The following is a 14,653-nucleotide window of genomic DNA, read 5'->3' on the forward strand; positions in this document are numbered from 1 at the left end:
GGTGCCCCGCCCGCGCTCGGGCAGCCCTCCCTGGGAGACGCACTCCCGGTGGCAGCGCTCTCTGAGGTAGGTGGTGGCAGCCGTGGCAGCGGGGCCCCGGCGGCAGGGCTGGGCGGAGGCTCCGGCGTCCCTGAGGGGGTGCCCGCGTCGCTCTGCAGGGCGGCCAGCAGCTTCAGGCTGCGCTCGTACTCCAGCAGCTGGCCCAGGAAGTTGAAGTTGGGCGAGATGGATGGGCGCCTGTCCTTCACGAACCTACGGTGGCGAGAGGGGGAGGCTTAGTCTCAGGCGCCCGCCAGGGCCAGGCTGTCCACCTGATGCCACCCGCTGGGCACCCATGACCTCATGTGCGCCAGGCTGGTCTCAGGCCCTCCTCCCTTGTCAGGGGTCCTGGACGGTGGGGCCATTCTGGTGCAACTGGGCAGCCGAGGGAATGGAGGTGATGCCGTGAGTCACAAGTGCGTGACTGGGGAAGGCAGTACCTGTAGGCATCGTCGGAGGACATGCCCATGGTCTTCATGATGTAGGCGATGGCGATGGTGGCAGAACGGGAGATGCCGGCCAGACAGTGGACGATGACTTGGCAGCTGGAGAGCTTGGCTTTATCTGGGCAGGTGGGCCATGGGGGCCAGGTGAGGGCTAAGCCTGCACAGCTTCTCCCTGGCCCAGGTAGGGGACCCCACCTGCCTGACTGCCAACAGTTCAGGCTACTTCCCTGGGGCCCTCCTGTACCTGTGGCCACGCCCAGCTCTAGCCTTCCTCTAGCCAGGCCCCCGCCCTCCGCCCGCTGCAGACTCACCGATGAACTCGATGGACTTGTCCAGCCAGGGCAGCAGTTTTTCACAGTAGTTGTCATTGATGGGGACCCTCATGAAGTGGCTCTCGCAGATGAAGTCAGGCTTGGGGCAGGAGTTGCTGGCGTTGAGGACGTAGCTTATTCCATTCTGCGTCATCAGATCCTGGAAGGGCGGGAGGACGGGTTGGAAGGGGTGGGAGAAGCTTGGGGCGGGAGTGAAGGTGGAGGCTTTTCCTGCCCTGCCGTCAGGAGGGCCTTTAGAATCCTGGGGTGGTCCTGGGAGCCTTGGAACCTGTCCCGGATCCCAGTGTATCCAGGGGCGGGCCCAGGAGGCCTCTCTGGTCCACCCTGGCACCCTGGGCCTGTGCGGGTGGTGCAGGCATGGCTGGCCTCCATCTGCAGGCCCCACCCATGGCCGGTGGTGGGCTCCTAGGAATTTTATGGTTGCCTGGGTGGTGGCTTTTACCCTTTTCCCTCATCACCATTTTTAAAACACGGGATTCTTTCAGAGTTGGCCAGGGGCCCAGTGACATCCGAAGCTTGGCATGCCAGCTTCCCGCTCCTCCCCCAAGCCCTGCTGTGGTCCTGTTGGGGGCATGGGTGGGGAACCTGGGGTCCTGCTGGGCCCCCACCCATGCTTCTCCCACACCCAGCTCATCCACTGCCTTCAGTTCTTTTTCTCCCTCATCCCCCACTCTGCTGCCAAGCTGCCTCTGGAGCTCCTGCCCCTTTCCCATTGACCACCCCCCCAACTCCACTGCACACACACCTTGTTCAGCACGTCTTTCTGCGAGCCCAGGTAGAGGTGAGGCAGGATGCGGGTCAGGCCCACGCTGGGCACGGGCAGGCAGGGCTGGGAGAGGCTCATGGGTAGCAGGGCAGCAGGCTTGCCCTCGCAGAGGCCGGGGAAGCAGGAGGAGAAGGTGGCGAAGCCCCCTGTAGGAGGAGGTCCGTTAGGTGGGTTGAGAGAACACCTAGGCCTCCCTGTCCGCCGAGGGTGCCCTGTCCACCTAAGGCACCGCCATCTACTGCTGAGGATCAGTCACACCCAGCTCAGACCCGAGCCTGAGCCCAGCCAGCAAGCCTCTGGCAGAGCACCTGCTCTGGCCGCGGTGGGGGAGGGGGTGCTGCCACACATTTACGGCCCGCACCTACGCCCACATTCCTCCTCACGCTAATTAGGGGCTGACCCAGCTGAGGACGCTGCTATGATGCCGGTAAAGGTGGGGCTGAGGTGGCTGGCCAGCGCGGCATGCGCTGGACCCAGGCAGGGGCAGGCTCAGAGGGCACAGGAGTCTCCTGCCAAGGGTGTGGGTCACACAGCCCAGAGGAGAGGCCCTCGTGAGCACCCCCGTCTCCCATACCCACGGCCTGGAGCCAGGCTGGGCCTTCCTCCTCCCCTGCGCTGATGCAACGCCTCCCTGCCTCCAGCTGGCTGGGGGCCCCAGGCCTGGGCTTAGGTGCCAAGACCAGGAGGCCAGGGCTTCCGAGAGGCCCTCCCCATCCCCAGGCATGACATCACCCTGGCACAGCCCTGGGGGCATTTGCCATCTGGTTATGGCTCTACTCCACCCAGCAGGGGAGGACGGAGAGTGGAGGAGCCCTGGGCACTGGGGGCAGGCGGGGCAGGCAGTGGGCACCCACTGCACACGTGACCGGCGTGTGCTGCTGCCTTCCACACACGTCCAAGTCTGAGGCCATAGGCTGGTGGGAGGAAATCCTCTGCCCCGCACCAGCTGGAAAGACTGGTGTGTGAGTCCCTGGCTATCTGACTCAGTGACCATGGGCAGTGCACACCTTGGCTCTGGTCCCTGCTTCCTCCTCCTGCCTGCCGCACGGCATGGTGCGGCTCCAAGACGATAATGAGCACGAAGACACATGGTGAGAACGGACCTGGCTGCCCCTGACCTGGTTGGGGTGACCACGGATGTGGACCAGAAACTGGGCAGCACCCACCTGGTGGCTGCCAGCTCTTGGGAGGGTGGGGCCAGCATGGCCCAGCACCGCCCCGGGGACACCTCCCAGGACACGAGCCCCATGGCAAGCCAGCTCCTGCTTGTGCAGAGCCTGAGGCAGCTGGGCTGAGGCCTGCCCTATCCCACCGTACGAGGCAGGGGAGTGACTGGGGGGGCTCAGGGCCTGGGAACCCCAGGGCCCTCTTTTGTCCTGGTTTGCAGAAGAGGCTGGTGCCACATGTGCAGTGGGTGCCCACTGCCTGCCCCACGTGCCCCCAGGGCTCCTCCGCTCTCCATCCTCCCCTGCTGGGTGGAGTACAGCCACCCTGGATAACTCCTGAGGATAGGGGAGTGTGTGCAAACCCCTAACCAGAACGCCTGCTGTGCCAGCTCCCCATGTCCCTAAAAAGGGTGTGACGCTGGGGACTGTGGAGATGGGAGAAACTCCAGGCTGGGTGGGTTGAGGCAGCAGCCTTGGAGGAACAGTCCCTTCTGTGGGAATCTGCTGGCTGGACAGGGGGAAGCAGGTAGGTGACTTGTTACCAACGACGCCCCAGCTTGCAGGTTCCCCTGAGCAGAGGCTGGGCCGGGCACTGTAGCTTCCGCTCACTGTTCTGAGCTGGGGGAGCCCTGGATGTTCCTGCTGCAGGACAGCCCTAGGGAGGGGGAGGGGCTGCACCACTTCCCTGCAGACAACTCTGGCACCTGCTGCCTCTCCTCCTCCCCGTGCCTTTCCCAGGGATTTTGTGCCTTATTCTCTGCTTTCTCCAGGGCCTGGCCAAAGGAGAAGGTGGTGGTGGTGGTGGTGGTGGTGGGGATTCCATCAGAACCCTCCCACCTCTTTCAAAGGAGGTAAAGGCAGGGAAGTCTCTGGACAGGTGCAGAGACCTGACAGCTGTGGCAGTAATTCCCCGGGAAGCTTCCCAGGACCCCCCAGGTGGAGCAGGTAGTGTGGATGTCCCTACAGACCCCGCTGTGGACGCCAGGCCTAGCAGGGACCGAGGCTTCAGGGATGTCAGAACCACCCAGGCTCTGGGGGGTGAGTAATAAGCGAGGGGTGTTGGGTTCAGTGGACCCTTTGTAGGTCCCAGCACTCTTTGGGCCCTGGGGAGGCACCCTCCCCCCAGGCATCTCCAAAGGCCCCTTCCCAGTGTCCCTGCTCCCTGACTAGGGGGTTGCTGGGGTACTGCCTGCAGTTCACCTGCTACTCACAATGAAATCCTAGACTTGAAAAAAGGCGTGTATACCAGGACATGTGCCCGCCCCACGCCACCTGGGAGATCCTGCAAGCGCTTCTGCCCACCACCTCCGAGACCCCCGGACTCCCCGCCAGGGCGGGGACCGCCACCCCACCCACTTGCAGTGCAGTTGCCCGGCGGAGGGTCCAAGGCCGACTGCGGGCTGCTGCTTAAAGGGCCAGGCCCCTCTCCCATCCCGTGCCGCTTGCCCCCAGCATCGTGAGCAGCACAGCTGGAGTGGGGGAAGAGGAGTGGCATGGGGAGGTGGGGTTCACAGCAGTCCTGGGACCCCAGCACGGCCTGTCCCACCACTGTCTCCCGCTTCCCGCAAACCTGCCCTGTTGTGGGGAGGACAGAGGCTTGTTCCTCACGTTCCGGCCTCTACTGTCCCCGCAAATGGGCCAAGGAACTGTGTCACCTGTGCTGCGGGATCCCGGAATGTCCTTTCTCCTGGGTGACGGGCAGCACCCCTGCCCCGCCCAATATATTATTTCCCACTCTCTCTGGTTCTTCGAAGAGCCAGCCAGAGCAGGGACTGTGCCCACCACAGGGAGGGAGGGAGTCTGAGGGCACAGCCCGTGGGCTGGCTTGGGTGCTGCCATGAACCCACGCTACACCATGGGGCCTGGGGCTCCTTGGCAGCTGCGCTTCTGGAAAAAGGGGACATAGCCTGAACCTTGCAGGGCAGATGTCAGCACAGAAAGGCAGCTCAGAGGGTCCTGAGAGTCGGCAGGCATGGCCAGGCCCCGGGAGTGCCCTCCTGGCAAATTCCAGCCCAGGCCCGGCCCCTCCCATGCCCACACCCACACCCACATCCACCTGCACACCCATGCTGTCCCACCCACCAGTGCTGGGTGAGGGCCCCACCCTGCAAACCGTCCCACTCTGGCCTCGAGGGAGACAGGCCCTTCCAGGCTCGGGACTTTCCTGGGATTCGCCTGGGGTAGGGAGGTGCCACTCTGGGACCCTTCTCAACCTCCAAGAAGGGCCTCCTGGCTCCCATTCCTGGCTAGGGCAGCAAACTGGCCCTTGGGAGGGGTCCTGTTACACCTGGTGAGTTGTAAAAAGCCCCAAACTAGTCTCTCTCCCCTCCCCTCCCCACCAGTTCCACCCTCAAACTTAACCTAAGGGATGAAGGTTGGATCAGAGTGCGTCATTCTATGGCTTCTGGTTCTGAGAGTTCACACATATGTATACAAAAACCAAATCTCACCCAAACACAGGCGAGTATACACACAAATATACCTGCGTGTACATACATGCATATACACACGCACATGCACACACGTACTTGCACACACATACATGCACACACATGCTCACATACACACACGCAGAGGCAGATGCTGGTCACCAGACGCCCAGAGTCATGCACAGATGCATAGACACCCTCTGACCATGACCACGACCACACAGCACTGCAGGGTGCTGGACTCACACACAGACAGGTGGGGAGGGAGCCTGGCCTCGATGCTCTTGCCCAGGACACCGGACCACCCTCGAGCCTCCGGGTGCCCTTCAGGTCCCAGGACATGGCATCTTGGGAGGTCGGCCTGGTCAAAGTGGCCGTTACCCACTCATCCGCCTACAGCTGCCCTCAGGCTGGGTTGAAGGCACCTGCTTTCACTGGACGCAGGGCCAAGGACCTGGCTTGGCTGCCCACTTCCCACCCCACCGCGCCTGCACCCCACAGTCTCCCATGCCCTCTGCTTGCCTGGCACAGCCCCTGGTAGCCCAGGCCAGGTAGCAGAAGCCTAGACAAAGACCCCAGACCTGGGTGGGGGAGGGTGCACGTCCCTGGGACAGGTCAGCTCCACCCGGCTCTGGGACCTGGGCCGACCCCAGGAAGTGGATTCTACAGACGCACCCTCAGTCGCGGCCCAAGGGAAGAAAGAGCCCTCTGGGACCATGAATGTGTGTGTGTGTGTGTGAGAGTGTATGTGTAAGAGTGTGTGTGTGAGTGTATATGAGTGTGCATGTGTGTGTGAGAACGTGTATGTGTGCGTGTGTGTGAGTGTGTGACGGTGTGTGTATGAGTGTGCGTAAGTATAGGTGTGTGTGCGTGTATGTGTGCGTGTGCGTATGTGTGTGAGTGTATGTGAGTGTGTATGTGAGTGTATGAGTGTGCATGTGAGTGTATGTGAGTATACATGTATTTGTGTGTACGTGTGTGTGAGTGTGTATGTGTGAGAGAGTGAGTGTATGGAGTGTGAGAGTGTATGTGAGTGGGTGTGACTGTGTATCAGTATGTGTAGGGAGGTGGCTTTCCTGCCTCCAGGGCTTAGGGCCAGTTGCCCAGGCTGCTTTTGGGCCACAGGGATCCCTGGAGGCTGTCTGCTGGGACCCAGGCAGCAGCCTTGATGCCAGGCTGTTGCCAGGCAACCTGCACTTAGCTGGGTTTTTGGGGGCAGGGGGACTTCCTCGGGACCCCACGGCTCCAGCTGAGTTTCCAGAGGACGGGGCCTCTGCCTCCCGCTTCCGACAGGAGCTCCGGGAGGGGGAGGGGCTCCCAGCCTGCACGCCTCGCCCTACACCTCTGGAGCCAGCTGTTCTGTGAGGTGTCCTTCTGTGTTGAGGATAGACTCACTGGTGGGTCCTGAAGTGTGGGGGTCCTGGGGAGAGGATGGTGGGGCCTCAAGAACCACAGATGTGGCTGGGCGCGGTGGCTCACGCCTATAATCCCAGCACTTTGGGAGGCCGAGGCGGGCAGATCACGAGGTCAGGAGATCAAGACCATCCTGGTGAAACCTCGTCTCTACTAAAAATACAAAAAATTAGCCGGGCGTGGTGGCAGGCGCCTGTAGTCCCAGCTACTCGGGAGGCTGAGGCAGGAGAATGGTGTAAACCCGGGAGGCGGAGCCTGCAGTGAGCTGAGATCCGGCCACTGCACTCCAGCCTGGGCGGCAGAGTGAGACTCCTTCTCAAAAAAAAAAAAAAAAAAAAAAAAAAAAAAAAAAAAAAAAAAAAAGAACCACAGATGTATGACGGAGATGCCCCCGTGCCCAGCAGACGCCTCCCTGGCGCCCCAGCCCCAGCCCCACTGCTGGCGGAGCGAGTGCCTCAGGGAGGCATGGGTCCCAGACTCACCCGTGAGGATGGCCACGCTGTCGAAGCAGCCGTCCAGCTTGCTCAGCAGGATGGAGAGGAAGCTGTCTGCGGCCAGCACGCTGGCGTCCCGCGTGCTCTGGTCATAGACCACCACGTCCTGTGGCTCTGTGGCCTCCACCTGGGGGCCATGGGGCAGAGGTCAGCATGCTGCCTCCACCTCTCGATGCCCTGGCCCTGTCCCAGCCGCACTGGCCCAAGGGAATGGTAAGGGCATCAGATGATGGGAGGCAGGCAGCTGTCACCTTGCTGCCTGGAGGGGAGGGCAGGTGCGGTCACACACCTCACACACTCTCTATCTGCCAGGTGCACACACCCACACCACACAGCAGGCCATGGGGGATGGGCTCCTGCCCTGTGCAGCGGTGCCCCCATGCCATGCACATGGGTGAAGGGCACGGGCACTCTGGGCCAGGCCCGTGTGGAGGAGACACAGCTGAGTGCAATGGGAGCCCAGCATAGGACCTGGCTGGTTCCTGGGGTGATGGAGGGACAAGGAAGCTCAGCCCACTTCAGGGATTCCAGAGGCAGATGCCTTTGGGTGTGGGCTCTCAGTGGGGCTAACTCTGCAGCCAGCAATTCTGCTCCCCACCCTATCCCCTTCCCAACCCCCAGCTGAGAAACAGAGGGCTCCAGCAGGACCCCAGGCCCCTGCACCAATTCTGGAGGCAGTAGCTGGAAGCTGGGTTCCTCCTGCCCTCCTCCCCCACCCCAAGGGCCGGCCCAGATGTTGAGTGGCTTTTGCTCAGACAGCACCGATGTCCCCGCCCTGAAAGCACACTCAGCCCTTAAGCCAGCTGAGCCGCCAACTCCAGGCTGGGGTGACGTCATCGGCAGCCAATGGGATCGCACTCTGCCCGGGAGTCCTCGCTGGGGGTCATTAATCACCGGATTCCCCTTGTTGGAAGCCAAAGGGAGCCGCTTCTGGCCTTGGGGCGGGCGGACTCCTGGCCAGTGGCCATCCCGCTTGAGTCCTCCCATGTCCCAGTTCCGAACAGGGCATATCAGTGACCCAGACCCCTCTCAAAGCCTCCAGTGCCAAGAGCTTGTCTCCCTCGTACCCCTGCGAGGCAGTGGAAAGAGGAGGTGCCGCCACCTTCACAAGTCAACAGCCCTGCTGGTCCCTCCCCAGCTGCACCTGATGGGCAAAATGAGCTGTCCTTTCCCAGAAGGACATTCCTGGGGGGCCACAGAGAGAATTCTGGGTCCCCAAAAACTCTGCAGGCTAGGGGGGAGCTGTGGGACAGGGACACCGACTGCTCACGTGTGCCTTTTGACCACCCCTCCTGTCCTCACAGCAGGGGGAGTGGACCACACAGCTGTCCCTGTCCCGTGCAGGCCAGCTGGGCTGCCATGTGGTCACACCTTGCTCTTCTGTTCATGGCTCTGCTCTGTGAACCTGGGCCGGCCACACAGTCCTATCTGCGTGGGGAGGGCCCGGCACCTCCATGCAGGAGCTGAGCGAGGAGGCCCTGGAGGGAGGGTACGGAGGGATGCTGTGGGGGTGTGTGGGGGGGTGCCCTGAGCAGGGGCAACAGGCAGTGGTGAGAGGCAAGTGCCGTGGGGCTGCTCCACACGCCCCCGGCTGTGACCTCAAGGAGCCGAGTTTGAACCGGAGGGCAGAGGAGGGGGTGCTGCCCGAGCTGAGGGCCCCTTAGCCATGGACCCTGGAGGTGGTGCACGCCTGGCGAGCAGTGGGCTGGGTACCTGGCTGCGTGCAGCCGGCTGGATGAGTTCCGCAATGGTCACCTTGCCCTGCTGCAGCCGCCGCTTCACCAGCTTGGAGCAGCAGATGTTGACGGAGCTGAGCACATGCCAGCTGTTGTACTCCACGAAGGAGCGGCTGTCGATGACCAGCGGTCCCCCAGGCCCGCCCCGCAGCAGGCTGGCCAGCTTCTTGGCGTCCATAACCTTCCTCGGGAGCCGGTCCCCGGCCATGGTGGGGCAATGGGTGCTGGGGAAGGCGACCCCTGAAGTGAGGGGGGCTGCTCCGACGGCCCAGGTGTGGCCTTGTGCTGGGAGTGACCTAGCACATGGTGCCGGACCTGCAGGGACAGGGGGACGGTCAGCAGTGCTGCAGGTCCCTGGGTGGCACCCAGAAGCTCCCCAGGACAGATCGGAGCTGGGACCTGTGCCCACCAGGACATCTGAGCCCAACGTGTGCCCGTGGGGACCCTTCTCCCTCTGGAGAGACCCTGTCGAGGTCACAAGGCCAGCAGCAGGATGCAACAAGGCAGAGGGGGGCAAATGGGCCCCGCAGGGAAGGGTGTGAGGGCTGGACGAGGCCAGGGGTTCTTCCCGGGGGCCCTGGGGTTCACCGACCCTTAGGCATTCCAGAACATTCCATCTCATCCCTGGGACACAGGCATCTCCCTGCTGTGACCTCTGCATCTTTTCCACCACAGGACCCCCAGCAAGTCAGGGGTCTGGACGGCGCCTCACCCTCCCTCACGGTCCAGCTCTCTGCCCTCCTCTGGGCTTGCTGTCTTCACACCTGCCCCTCCCTCCCTGGACTCCCCAGGGAGTCCAATCCCTGGAGACTTGACTCCAGGGCAGCTCCATAAGCTGATAATCCAGCCCCTGGTGGATGGTGGCCTTGGGGCTGCCTCCACTGGAGAGTGGGCTCCCGGGGACAGATGGATGGCAGGCGGGTGCGGGAGGGGCTCGGGCGCACGACTCTTTTGCCACTGCTGCCCTCCTGGCCTGCAGGCTGAGGTTTAGCGCAAGCCACGTGCCTGCTGGGGGTGAGTGCCCAGCTCCTGCAGGGGTGTGTTGCACCCACAGAGTGCCCCTCCCCCAGCGGAGCCTGGGGTCTAGGGAGCCCCTTCAGGGGCTGATGGGGCCCAGGATGGGTGGGGTGGGGCAGTCCTAGGAAGAAGGTCAGTGTCGGGGACCCTGCAGGGACCAGGCCCTTGGCATGGCCTGCAAAGGCAGACTGCCAGGTGGGCAGGTGGAGTAGGGATGTTTGAGGATGGAGCCTCTGGAAGCCCCTCCTGCAGGCTTGGTGACAAGCCTCTGTCATTGCCCCACTGCTGGGCCCCATCTCCCTGTCACCTGTCAAGACTGGCCTTCCTCTGGGTCCACTTTAGACTCACAGCCCCTAGGAGGCACACAGTGTAAGGATGATGAGTTTGCTTCAACTACGGGGAAACTGAGGCTTGGGGCAAGGGTGGGACCTGGGTCACACCTGGGTCACACACAGATAGGCACTGGGTGTTCCTGCAAGGTCATCTCCCTTGTGCCCCCACGGCTGCCAGCCAGTCAGGAAGTTTACTCCACCCAGCTCAGGAGTGAGGGAAGGCTGGGAGATAGATAGATGCACCCTGGGCCCTGCGCAGAGTGGGCTACGGTGGGCAGTGGACCCTCAGCAATTCAGACCCCCAACCCACAGCCACAGGGGGAACTAGGGGGAGCCACCCTGAGGATACCCGTGCACTGCCAACAGCAGGCTGGGGACAGAGGCCACCAATTCTGGACTCTCCAGGTCAGCTAGCAGGCTGGCGGGGGCCAACGGGAGAGTTCACAGAGCAGTAGGTGCAAGGCTGGTGTGGACCTCGTCCCTGGCTCAGCCCGGACTCCACTCTGAGGGGCAGGTCCCAGCTCCTGCCTGCCCAGGAGCCCCAGCCTCACACACACTCTCCTTCTCCAGACACTTCAAGCTTGGCCCCTGCCTGGCCCCTCCCGCCTCGACTAGGCCCAGGCCTCTGTGCATTCCCACCACCCATCCTGCTGCCAGAGGCCAGGGGAACACCTGGCTGTGGACGGGCAGCTGCAGCTGACCCCACAGCTGACACCAGGGACTGCAGTGGCACCTGGTCAGCGGGCCTCAGGATCCCACTCAGACACCATTCCTGGGCTGGTGCTCCAGCCTCCACCACAGGGTGGGGAACGAGGCCTGGGAGGCCTTCCCAGGGCCAGACCCAGCAAGTTCAACAGCAAAAGAGCCTGCTGCCTGCCTGCTGTGGAGGGTCTCTGCCTGCCAAGGGGGTCCCTGACTGCCTACAGAAGAGCCTCAATGAGCTGTTTGTCCTTCCTGAGTTCTACCTGAGCCTTGCACAGGTGGTGAGAGGCGAGGGCCCAGATGTGTGGTCCTGGGGAGACAGCAACTCCAGGTGCCCCGTACGACACCTAAGGGCCCAGCTCAGAGGCCCAGAACAGTGAGAAGGCCGCAGTAGCAGGACACTTGGGCTGGGGGTCCTTCGAGGAGCCGCCCCTGGCCTCAATGTCCTCATCCGTTAAGTGGCGGTGGATTCTCTGTCACTGAAAACAACGGAAGCAAACACTGCCCAGTGCGGGGAGGAGGGCAGGTGTGAGAAGAGGCCCTCGCCCTCCCTGCAGCCAGGGCCTAGGCTTCATATAGCCTTGAGTCCTGACACTGCCATGACAGACTCGGTGCAGCCAGCCAGGCCTGAGACCCAGACGGAGGGGAGGGAGGAGGGCAAGTCCAGCTGCAGGGCAGTGGGCAGGGGCTGGAGGGGCGGGAGGATGGGTCCCGGCCTTTACCTGTCCCTGCTCTGCCTCCCAAGCAACCCTGAGCTGGAGCTGGGCCTATCACCCACAATAGTATTGTTATTTGCAGCCCAAGGGGACTCATTAGCAAGTTAGCACCTCCACTGTCGCCATGGCAACGGCAGAGGTGCCAGGCAACCGCTGCTCCTGCGGCAGCCACCACCATGGAGCAGGCTCCTCTGCAGAGTGGGCACGCGCCCCTCCCTGCTCTCTCCCACCCACCCCAGTAGGTGCCCGGCAGTGCAGAGCCCAGTCCTCAGCCCCTCCGCTCCTCTGCCCTACCTGGTCCTAACTTTCCTTCCCACTCCCAGTACCTGCTGTGCCCAGCACCCTCCCTGCAGCTCACTGGCTCCCCACCCCCTCAGAGGCTTTCTCTACTGCTAAGGGCAGACCAGGTGCCCCCTCCTGCAGGAAGCCTCCTGCTGTGCTGGCCTCTGGGAGAGCATCCTCACAGGGTCTCCTTGGACCTACAGCTCCCAGGGGGGCATGTCCCTCACCTCTGGTTCCCCAGATGCTAAGGATCGGGGCCCAGCTATGCCAGGGATGAGGCAGGTTGGGTGGGGTGGGGAATGGAGACGCTAACGACAGCCCGGTGCAGATCAGTGGGGCCAGCACTGGCCATGTGGGAACAGAGGTAAGGAAACGTGAATGGTGTTGGTCCCACGCCTCTCCTTTCACGGCCCCACATGCCAAGCCCTCCTGAGTACCTGTGGCCCTGCTATTCCAGTGCCTAGAGCTTGGGGGGTGAGAGGCAGGGCCGCGGACAGGATGCCCCCTGGCACAGCCCCATACACCCTCTTCAAAGGTCTTTGAGCCCAGGAGGAAGCAGTTTCCAAGTCCAAAGTCAGAAGGAGGCTCCTCCCAGGCCCACACCTTCCAGGAGGCACCAGGTAGCCACCCTCCCCGGGACACAGCACACCTGGCTCCGGTGCTGCGTGCACACTGCCCTCTAGGTGTGCCAGAACACACCCCTTTGCACACCCACTCCACACACACTGGGCTGGTGCCCCTTACCCGCAATCCACCTGCCCTGTGTGCAAGTACCCACACGTGAATGTGTGCACACACGTGGTGCTGGACGTACACCAGAGTACACGCACGTCCTTGCCCTCTGTATGCAGAATCCCCTGAGAACCCCAGGACTCCGGTACCCCAGGGGCCAGTTCCAGACTCCTTAAACACACGAACTCCCATACCCAGCGCCTCTATACAGCACATTCCTGTCCCTGAGCACAGATGGGACCAGGGAGTCCCAGGCCACCCCCAACTCTCAACTGACAGCATCCTCGCCACGTTACCTTCTGCTCAGCACCTAGAAATGGGGACTCATGACCTTCAGAGATAGCTGCCAGGACTGTCAAGCACGGGGGGATGGGACTGTGTCTCCCCCTTACACCTAGGCAGGCTCTTTGAGCTGTCTGGCTCACTGTCACCCACGGATGCCTCTGGAGGCAGAAATCGTCACAATAAGGAGGCTGGGGAGAGACTGGTGAGTGGCGACTCTGGGAGGCAGGGACCCTGCACTCATGCAGGTCAGCTCTCTTCACTCACTGGGCTCCCCCAAATGCCCTCATCCCTGCATCCCCTTAGCTCCCTGGGCTAGTGGTGCAGGACCCAAGCTGGCCTACACTCTGCTCCACTGGCCTGGGGAAGCTGTGGACCTGGGAGAAAGTGGGGTGGGGTTGGGGGCTCCCTCCGATCCCAGGAACAGGGTCTGGGTAGGGCAGGGGATGGGAGGGCTTGGCACAGGGGGCCATGAGGACATATCCAGGTTCCCTCCCTTCCTACCGGGCCTGTGTCCCTCCTCCTGGTCACTGTACCACACGCTAAACACCAGGACCAGCCTGGGGCTTCCAAGGTTCACTGCCCTGAGCAACTCCAGCAGAGGGGGCCTCAGCTGGTGCAGTTCTCATGTCCAGAACCACCTCTCTCTCGCTGTGGGTCTGCCCCTTTCCTTGCCTTCTGCAAGAAGTGACACCTAGGTCTCACCAGGCCCCAGCCGAAGGCCCTTCGATACACCTGCCCAGTGGCAGCCTCTAGGCCCTGACTTCAGCCCCAACCTGAGAAGAGAGGGGTCCTGGAGCAGAGACTGACTCTAAGCTTCTTTCTGCATCTCTGTTCATGGGACTTTATTCCCAGAAACCTCCCCGAGGACAGAGGGCACCAGGGCAATAGAACCTGCCCAGCCACACTCCTGCAGCTCCAGGCTGGCTGAAGCAGGAGGTATTTCAGCGAGACTTCAGGATGAACTTCCAGCTGGGGGTCACATGATCTGCCATCCACATCCAGTGGTTATTAGCAGTGAATGCATGGGACTGTCCTCCTGGTGGAGGGCTGGGGGCCTGGGGTGCTACATTCACCCCTGCACCGCCTAGGTGCACCAGTGTCTCTGGGCGGGCTGTGCCAGAAGGGAGGCAAGCGAGAATGTCCGGTCTTGGACCTCCCCTCGGAACCCCCGCAGGGGCACAAAAGGAGCTTCCCTGGCCTGCAGCACCCCACCCCCACCCCAAGCTGCATAGCAAGAGCACTGCGGAGCCACACTACATCCTGCCACCCCCTCCTCCATCCCACAGCGTCCCCGCCCCCCATCACTGCAGCACGGAGCCCCTATTCCCCTCAGCAGAGGCCCGTGCACACACCCCGGAGCAGGGAGACGGAGGCAGATTCTCCCAGAAGGGGCGGCCCTGTGGTGGCTGGGCCTATTGTTGCCCCCTCCCCTCCAAGCCAGACTGTTAGGTACCCCCACCTGGTCTGCTCCGCATCCCACGCTGGGCAGCTGGGCCTAGCGAGGTGGCTGCAGCAGCCTAGCTGTGCCAGCCCCTCCCCCAGCGCCGCGGCTGCCTCTGCAGCAGGCGGAAGGGCGCAGGGGCTTTATCCCTCAGGGGCCGGCTGGGCACCCCGGGGTGGGGGTGCGGGGCGGCCTGGACATTTGGGGGGATGGATCTGCAGCCCTCCCCTGCGACAGGGGACGGCCCCTTCCCGGGTGTCCCACGCCAGAGGCCGTCGCGTCCCTCCCACGGCCGAGGCTTCCACACCTCCCGGACCGGCTCCGG

General features: G+C 62.9%; 1 protein-coding gene across 1 annotated transcript in view; it reads right to left on the reverse strand.

Annotated features, from left to right (window-relative positions):
• The window catches only part of DUSP8 (dual specificity phosphatase 8), a 9,998-nt gene extending 866 nt beyond the window's left edge, over nucleotides 1–9,132 (reverse strand). Inside the window, exons 1-6 of the mRNA XM_011930148.1 lie at nucleotides 8,799–9,132; nucleotides 7,074–7,212; nucleotides 1,563–1,729; nucleotides 797–956; nucleotides 480–603; nucleotides 6–252 (exon numbers count right to left, since the gene is read on the reverse strand). Of these exons, the coding sequence (XP_011785538.1) occupies nucleotides 6–252; nucleotides 480–603; nucleotides 797–956; nucleotides 1,563–1,729; nucleotides 7,074–7,212; nucleotides 8,799–9,029 (1,068 nt within the window). The 5' untranslated portion in view covers nucleotides 9,030–9,132. The remainder of the gene's footprint in view (nucleotides 1–5; nucleotides 253–479; nucleotides 604–796; nucleotides 957–1,562; nucleotides 1,730–7,073; nucleotides 7,213–8,798) is intronic.
• Between the last annotated feature and the right edge of the window lie 5,521 nt (nucleotides 9,133–14,653).

Source organism: Colobus angolensis, unplaced genomic scaffold (assembly GCF_000951035.1).
Source record: "Colobus angolensis palliatus isolate OR3802 unplaced genomic scaffold, Cang.pa_1.0 Scaffold84, whole genome shotgun sequence".
Lineage (NCBI taxonomy): Eukaryota > Metazoa > Chordata > Mammalia > Primates > Cercopithecidae > Colobus > Colobus angolensis.